Source organism: Scyliorhinus torazame, chromosome 6 (genome assembly GCF_047496885.1).
Source record: "Scyliorhinus torazame isolate Kashiwa2021f chromosome 6, sScyTor2.1, whole genome shotgun sequence".
Classification (NCBI taxonomy): Eukaryota; Metazoa; Chordata; class Chondrichthyes; order Carcharhiniformes; family Scyliorhinidae; genus Scyliorhinus; species Scyliorhinus torazame.
The window spans coordinates 312,665,752-312,674,888 of NC_092712.1; the positions used below are offsets into that span (position 1 = coordinate 312,665,752).

A 9,137-nucleotide genomic window follows, 5' to 3' on the forward strand; every position below is an offset into this window, starting at 1 on the left:
ACTTCTGTTGGAAGAAGTTCAAAGGTTCACGCAGCTGATTGCAGGGACGAACGGCTGGTCTGATGAGGACAGGTTGGGCCCATTGGCGTTTAGAAGGGAGTTGTCACATGGGAGGTGGTCTTATTGAGACATACACGTTCCTAAAGGGGCTCGACAGGGTAGATGCTGAGAGGATGTGTTACCCCTCAAGGTGGGGTCTGGAAGAAGGGGGCAGTTTCAAAACAATGGTTCTCCCATTTAAGGTGATGAGAAGAGATTTCGCCTGTGGGTCATCAGTGTTTGGAATTCTCTCCCCCAGCAAGCAGTGGAGATTGGATCGTGGATTACATTCAAGGCTGAGTCAAGACAGTTTTGATCAACAAGGGAGTGAAAGGTGATGGGGGAGGGCGCGCTGACAGGAAAGTGAAGGGGTTAGTCTGCTGTGATCTTATTGAATAGCAGAGCAGGCTCGAGGGGTCGAATGGCTTACACCAACTCCTATTTCTTAAGTTCAGATACCACCCCAGCAGGTTTTCAGGCGGGGTGGTGATGTCCTCTAATGTTTTGTGGGCGTCCTTCCCCTGGGAGGGTAGGGGGCAGGCCTTACAAGGTCTGCACTACCCAGGTATCCCATCCCACTTTGGTCTTTGTAACCCAGCCACCCTACCCCCCCCCCCCCCCCCCGGGGTTTTGACACTTTAGAACATAGAACATTACAGCGCAGTACAGGCCCTTCCTTTGTTCCGTGGGACTGGATGCCGTCCCAGACGTGACCACCAGTCCCGGTGGCGCTATTGGGGCTAGAGAGCTGCCAGCCAGTGTGCCCTTCTCCAGCCAATTAACGCCCCTTGGGGCTGTCAGGGGTTGGTGGTGCGCTCCCCACTGACATTTTCAGTGCCAGGGCAGGAAACCACCCCCATCCCCCCAAAAAAGTCTGCCCCCTGGAATTGTCACAAACACAAATCTGCTTCTGTCAGTTGTTGAGTAATCAGCCGCCACTAGATGGAGCCCGGTCAAAGCAAGGCTGCAATTTAAATAAAATTCACCAGTCCATCCCAAAGAAGACAGCTTTTTATTTAAATCTGTTGATTTGACAAGATACAGTGATTTTGCACAATATGACAAGCTGTCCGTTACTTCAGGGAAAGGACAACAGCATCCAGGGCGCCCCAAAGGAATCACACAAGAGCTGTATAAATATTGATTAAATGTTCAGGTTTTTCAACTGTTTTAACATCCCGGGTAGAAATTTCCACGTTCTGATTGTTCAGACATGGCTCACTTCTAAAGTTCTCTGAAAGGGGGTCCTGCTGAAATTTTAATTTCAGACTTTTCCAGCTCGAACCAGCAAGTGACTTAGAAAAAGATTCAAAGATGAAAACTTTTTGTGCACCGCTAAGCAGCTCTTTCAGCGACACCGCGCTTGCTCGATGGGCTGAGTGGCCTGCTCCTGGCGCTGTTGCCATTCGAAGATTCTGTACGTGTGTGTGTGTGGATGCATTGTAGGCCAACCTCCGTCTCCAAATTCTGACCCTTGGGCAGGAGCGAGCAAGAGGCGCTGGCCATCGCCAGGAGCCATTACAAATATTTTGTTAAGAGGTACTTGTGTTTTTAGATCTACAGTATGATGCTTAATCCTGTGAAAATGTGTACTTTGACTGGCCGCTTGTTTCTCAAAATAGCACGACCTAGCTTAACATTCTATCGGAAAGTCTTTTCTGGGAAAAGAGAATAAAGGGACAGAGGAATGAGAATATCTTTTGCACTATCGGTCTCATTTTGTTACATTTAATTGCTAAGTGTTCACAGGTAATGAGTTCAACACACCAGCTAAGTAGCCTCTGGCATGCCCACTGTGTTTAATTAACCTGTGATTGTTTATACTGATTATATCTTTTAATCCTCGCACAGAATGATTCACTGTTACAACTTTTAGAGCATTTGTCTTCACTGGACAGATTTGCAAATGGTTCATGCACACGTTTGGATTTGATACCAAGCCCTTTTGCAGAGACTTAAAACAGCCACTGGCTGAAGCCACCATTTGGGACAATGGGCAAATTTGTCAGCGCGCCCAGTGTTAAAACGAGAGAAGCCACTTTGCGACATGTTACAGAACCATCTACAATCAGGTCAAATTGTCTCATCCCAGTTTGTAACATACCACTCAGATATATGTAGAGATAAATAATTGCATGTTAACTAATAGCTAGGGGGGTGGGGTGGGAAACAAAACCATTCATGGTATTGATTCTCTCTGTATAACTCAGCATCATTGGAAACATTAGAGTCATGGCTTGTTATAAATAGAAATCACTCATCTAGGCTCTTCAGAGGTGAATGCGGTTGTATAAATAGTTTGTTATTTTATTCATTCACAATCTTTGAATACCAGGCATATGCTTATCCTTTTACGAGAGTATTTCAGTAAGGTTTGAAATATTGCTTAAGCTATTATGTTCAAGTAATAATGTGTTTCACTGACACTCTGCCCAATGGCCTCATGTTTTCCTGCAGCTGGATGTGTGTGTGTGCCCAAAAATGCAACTTGTTCTAATGGCTGGAATCAGTGACCAGCTATCCTGTGTTTTAAGGGATTGTCCCTTTGGTTGCCTTTAGGTGTGAGCCTGGGCTTTGCCTGTTTCTATTAGTCAGCAGCACCCTGCTTGTCTCATCACCAGAATCCATCCCACCTGCCCCCCACCCCTGCTCTTAAGGTCACCCCTCCCTGATCACAATTTTACTTCTCAAGTTGGTTGCCCTATTTTGTGTTTTGCATTTCCATTCACACGCGTGCGTGTGCACACACACACACACACACAACAGGCATGTGGAATATTTCACACATCTAGTCTTCCTGGGGTTGCTTTGACACCGGGCCTGATTCCGTTCAACAGCTCCTGACCGTTCACGCCGCTAAATCCGACTTCCTTTCCTGGTGGGCGGCGACTCGATCCCAGTTTTTCCTATTGCGGCACGGCGGGCTTTTAGCAAATGTGCCGAGCTGACTCCGGGGACGTTCGTCTCCTGGGATCCACATTCGACAAAAAGGCCAGTGTAAAATGTCCAGTTCGATTTGCTGACCGATCACTTGAAGGGCGATGGCCAAGGCCCCAGCGGCCGTTAAACGCAGCCGGTATCCTTGTGCTTGGAAAATGACACGGCTGCCTCAACTACCAAAATCACAAAACGCAGTTTGACAATATTGTACCAGAACTTTTTCCCCATGTAGGAGATGCTTTACTTCTATAGGTTTACACGTTCCATCTCACAACAACATACAGAATTTCCAAAATATATTAAAATAAATCCATTTAAATGCCATTGCCACGTTGGAGATAACAAATGTTATAAGTAAAAAGATATTACCAACTCCAAAGAATTGATGCATAGACTTTTCCAGTTATTAACAGTTCTATTTACAGTATATTATATTCTCTAATTCAGCTGCCCTCTGTCAAGCATTTGCATCAGTATGTTATTGTGCAAACATATGTGGGCTTTGCACGCTGGGCTCCCAATCATAGTTGGCTTGGGGAGCCAGAATGAAAGGGGACAAGACTACTCTGCTGGTCCTCATGCCCTTTCTCAATGGCCAATGACACTTGGGTCTGTGTCAACTTTCTGCTCGGATGAGTTGGAACTCCAACAATAGTACAGTCCCCACCACTTGTGGCAGGAACACGGATGTTAAAAATAGGTTTCAGCATTGAAACAGCATATCAAACTTGGTCAAACTTAACCAAGATATTTAAATTAAAAAAAAAGAAACGGACTTGATTCTGATGCCGAAAACTCCACTGAGCAACTGCATCGCAAATATGTTACCAGTTGCACCTCAATCTTTGAATTTGTTCTTGGGAATGGGGAGGTCGCTGGCAAGGTCACCATTTATAGTCCATCCTAATTGCCCTGGAGAAGGTGGTGGTGAGATGCCATCTTCAACCGTTGCAGGTACGACAACAGTCCTGCTGTACGGGGAGTCCAAGGTTTTGCCTCGGCGACAGTGAAGGAACGGCGATATATTTCCAAGTCAGGGTGACGAGCGACTTGGAGGGGAACCGCCAGGTGGCGGTGTTCCCATGTGTCCACTGCCCTTGTCCTTCTAGATGGAAGCAGTCATGGATTTGAAGGTGCTAAAGATCCTTGGTGAGTTGCTACAGTGCATCTTATAGATGGTACACACTGCTGCTACTGTGCATCAATGGTGGAGGCAGTGGATGGGAACCCAATCAAATAGGCTGCTTTGTCCTGGATGGTGTCGAGCGTCTTGAGTGTAGTTGGACCTGCACTCTTCCAGGCAAGTGGAGAGTATTCCATCACACTCCTGCATTGTAGATTATGGACAGGTTTGGTTTGGGGAGTCAGGAGGCGAGTTACTCGCAGCAGGATTCCTAACCTCTGACCTATTCTTGTAGCCACAGTATTAATATGGCTAGTCCAGTTTAGTTTCTGCTCTCTGGCAACTCCCAGGATATTGATGGTGGGGATGCAGCAGTCAAAAAGAGAGAGTCTGATTCTCTCTTGGATTTGGCACTCGTGCAGCATTAATGTTACATGCTACTTTTCAGCCCAAGCCTGAACACTGTCCAGGTCTTCCTGCATATGGACACCGACTGCTTCGGTATCGGAGGAGTTGCGAATGGTGTTAGAAATGCAAGGTGTCACATCACCAAAGCAACTGCACTTGAACAAGGTGCAAACAGCTGACTGAAGATTCGACCAGAGGGAATGATGGTAAAAAAAGAAAAACAGGGAATCAATGGGATGTGAATATATTGAACTGTCCAAAATAGGCAGCACACATGTTTTTAAGAGGCACCTATGTGATTAACTCCTAGGATAATGACAAATGGTTGGTACAATTTGCCTGCTAAAGGCAGTGTAGGGGATGGGGAGAGTTATAAATGTCATTGCTTTAGGAGTATAGCAATGTTTTAAATACTATTCTTTTTGTTTCATAAAAATGCCATCCTTCTTCAGAACTAGAACCCTTCACCTTTTCTTGAACACATGCAGTATAAAAAAAAAGGAAAAAAAAATGTGCATTAAAAAAAAAATCAGTATATCTTCCAAGGAGGCTGGAAGGAATGCTTCTAAAGTATGTTTTTTTTTTTGGAGACACCCAAGTTAGCATTTCAATCCTAATATTTCTCTCTTTTGAACTTCTTCTTGATGAATGTTAATATTGCTGCCAGGGGAACGCAAGCTGTGGAAACAGCCACCAGAAGTCCAATCACCGCCAAGGCATGAGGCGGATACTCCAACTTCACCGATCGCCCCTGTAAGATATAATGTTACAGAGAATGCCTAAAAATAGCATACAGATGACATCACATAGCCAGCACGACAATGGAGCAGAATCATGCATCATGGAAAATCGACAATCAGCCAGCCTCACAGTTAACCCACGCAGGTTAACAGGAGACAGCTCTCGAGAGGTCAAAAGTTACAGGGTTCGTTCCATCACCCCATCTCCCAACAGGGAGAGCAGTCCATCGCGGGCAATCACTAGGAATGCCCAGATTCCAGCCCCAGGGCACAGCAAGTTAGACCCTGGTTAGACCCCACTCGAGAGTATGGTGAGCAGTTCCGGCTACCACACAGGACGGATATTTTGCCCTTGGAGGGAGTTTAAAAAGGTACCTGGAATACAGGGGTTAGGTTACAAGGGCCTGTTTTCGCCAATATTTAAATGGTTACTGGGTGATCTGATCGAAGTATTCAAGATATTAACAGGAAAAGGCAAGGGAGATAAAGATAGAGATTCTAAAACTAAGGGGCAGAGTTAAAAATTAGGGCCAGACTGTTCTGGAGAGATGTTGGGAAGCACTTCTTAAAGGGATGGTGGAGGTTTGAAATTCTCCTCGGAAGCAGCAGTTGAAGCTAGTTCAGTTAATTTTAAATCTGACATGGATAGATTTTTCTTAAACAAAGATATTAAGGGAAATGGGCCAACGGCAGGTGGAAGGAGTTAGGTGACAGATCAGCCGTGGTCTCATTAAATGGAGTGACAGGCTCGAGGGGCTGAGACATCTACCATTCGGGCTGGTCTTATCCACAAGAGCAGAGAGCAGTCGACTCCTACATGACCCCATTTTCTCCATTGGAGGTAACAAAAAGATCGGAATCTCAACGTCTCTTGCAAATGAGGTGCAAGATCTATTGCCTGTTGCTGCTCACAGTCTGTTGATACAGGGAGTGGCATCCATTCTGTGGAGAAGGTTTGGTGGTGGGGGGTGTGGGTGTTCTAACTTATGGGTGCTATCTTGCTGCTGTCTTGCTCTCTGATCCCAAAGCTGATAAATTCACCCCCCCCCCCCCCCCGCGGAGACACCCGCCAGCTGCCTTGGCAACTTGTGTCCGTACTCCAGCCTGGGCAGAATTTTCATGTCTGCTTAAAATTACCCGGTGCCATAAAGGTTGAGTGTGGTCCTCCCAGATTTAGCAGAGAGCAGTGTAACCAGATAAACATGCATCCAAGATCCCCATGAAATGGCTGTTCTGCTTCGCGGTGGTCACTTGGATGATGCTCGCCCTCCTTAAGCACACCTACTCAAAAGACCTCGTTTGACCTGAATATTCTTTGGGGTAGGGTGAATATTTGGATCCTTATATGCTGCCTGTTTTGCCACAAGCTGCATGGCATTGCATAACATTCACAGCACAGAAACAGGCCATTCGGCCCACCTCGTCTGGTCTGATATTCTTACTGGGAACTGTCAAGAGAATGTCGCTTTACGAAATGTTTGGCTGCTCATATTACTGCAGTGATGTCAGAGAGTGGGTGGAGCTGGGCTGTCTGTCTGATTTTTACTTTCGTTTTAGGCTGTTTGCTGCAGGGTGTGTTTTAGTTTCGTTTTCAGTGTTGGAGCTGAAGCCAGACCAAGCAGTTGTACTGCTGTTCTCTCTGCCATCAAAAGACTATCTCTTCATCTATTGGTGAATTCAGAATTATAAATGTTTTCAGTAGTGACTTTAACCTGATGTGCTTCTGATAAAGGTTTTGTTTTTAAGCTGTATGGATGTTAAAAGGACAGCTTAAAAGGTTTACTTAGTGTTGTAGTCTTTGGGGGTTGTATTTGAATTGATGGTTGCTAAGATGTTCACTGTATGTTTCAAAAAGGTTAACTTGAGTTCATAGAATAAACATAGTTTTGCTTTAAAAAATACTTTTCCATTTCTGAGCTCTACCACACCTGTAGAATGGGCCATGTGCTCCCCATACCACAATCTAATAAAAGTTGTGGGTCAGGTGAACTCCATGATACACTTTGGGGTTCTCTAAACCCTGGCCCATAACAGAACACTTACGCTGACACCAAAGATTATCCAAATTGTTCACTGCTCGGTGTGGACCTTTGAAGCTCACATTCGGAGATCATGAATGATCCACAGACCTCACTGACACTCCTCGCCTCAAGTCAGTGAAAAATATAACCTATGCATAGCTGAAAGATTGGGAAATCAACACTTAGATTGGGTACGGATTATATTCATTTATGGGATGTGGGCGTCGTTGGCGAGGCCAGCACTTGTTGCCCATCCCTAATTGCCCTTGGGAAGGTGGTGGTGAGCTGCCTTTTTAAACCTCTGCAGTGTATGTAGGTACACCCACAGTGCTGTTAGGGAGGGTGTTCCAGTATTTTGAACCAGCAACAGTGAAAATACAAGTCAGGACGGCGAGGGACTTGGAGGGGAACCTCCAGGCGGTGGTGCTCCCATGTATCTGCTGTGCTGGTCCTTCTAGGTAGAAGAGGCCATGGGCTTGGAATGTGCTGCTGAAGGAGCCTTGGCGCCCTAATGGCCTATTCAATTAACCGTGATGGAATGACAGCCCGTTTGGACATAGTCTCAGTCCACATCACATGGGATTCCTTGGCCAAGAGCACAAAGGGTTCCCAGATTTCGCCAACTACGGCTCTCAAGCTGCCTGGGCTGTGGATGCACCCCACACAGCAAGGCGGCATCGGTGAGAACCCACGGCACGGCCATTTCTGCACCGGCGAACTTCAGTTGCCCGATTGCACTCAGCCCCCAAGTGGTAGCAAAAGGCCGGAGAGTGAGCACATCTCACAAAATGCACCTACCTCAGTGGAATCCCACGCAGTGTACGTTAGTGTCCCGGTCATGCTGTAGTCAACAATGTAAAAAATCACGAGGCATATGATTAAAATAGGGCTAATGAAAACCCAGGTGGTCACCCAGTACCAGTTTGGCTTGTGTCCTATCATCTTTTCAATATCTCTCCGAAACCTGCAAGAGATACTTTTCCAGGTTAGATATAGTCGCACAAACAACATTATTCAAGTTCATATCTGGTATTAATTTTTCGCTCGTGCGAAACACAACAATGCAGCACACCCTGAACATTGGGAGTGTCAGCCTAGATAGCGTGTCCATTCATTAAGAGTGGAACTTGTTGAACCCGGCATATGACTTGGGGACACGTCACTGTCCATGAACCCTTGGTTCATGGTCAGATTTCAGCGACGTGCCACATCACAAACACTGGGGCTATGCAGCCATTGTAGCCTTCCTTCTTCTCAGCTGGTGAGTCTTCCAGCGCCCGACATGAACCCACAACCTTCTGCCACAGAGCGAAGGTGATAGTCTCGTCTAGCATGACACAAGTCTTGCACGGGGAACAGTAGCCTGAATGCACGGACCATAAAATGTCTCAAAGTACCACAGTAATTATGGGTTTCAAATCATTGAATGTCGTCTGGTATCACACTTGCACAGAAGTCAGCACTGATTCTAAATGGAGATCATTTTATTAAAGCAAATATATCTGTCTATTCTAGTCCAGTCACCAGTGTGGAGTGTCACACTTTATGGGTGTTAGAGATGGACTCTGGAGGACAAGAACAGATGGGGAACTTTTGAAATGTGGGTGTCTGGAGCACACTCTGAAGCAGCTGGATGGACTGAAAGATGAAATGAGTGGAGTCAATCGAGAGAGAGCAAGAGAGAGACGAGAGAGAGGGAGCGAGAGAGAGAGCACGAGAGCGCGTGACAGAGAGAGAGCCAGAGAGAGAGAGAGAGAGAGCCAGAGAGAGAGCCAGAGAGAAAGCCAGAGAGAGAGCCAGAGAGAGAGCCAGAGAGAGAGCCAGAGAGAGAGCCAGAGAGAGAGCCAGAGAGAGAGCCAGAGAGAG

General features: G+C 46.2%; 1 protein-coding gene across 2 annotated transcripts in view; it reads right to left on the minus strand.

Moving 5' to 3' along the window:
- Positions 1–3,184: 3,184 nt before the first annotated feature.
- Positions 3,185–9,137, minus strand: part of LOC140425602 (sodium- and chloride-dependent transporter XTRP3A-like) — a 78,695-nt gene continuing 72,742 nt past the window's right edge. For both annotated transcript variants that reach the window (XM_072510088.1, XM_072510087.1), the window contains exons 10-11: positions 8,070–8,235; positions 3,185–5,261 (exon numbers count right to left, since the gene is read on the minus strand). In XM_072510088.1, the coding sequence (XP_072366189.1) occupies positions 5,124–5,261; positions 8,070–8,235 (304 nt within the window). In that variant the 3' untranslated portion in view covers positions 3,185–5,123. The remainder of the gene's footprint in view (positions 5,262–8,069; positions 8,236–9,137) is intronic.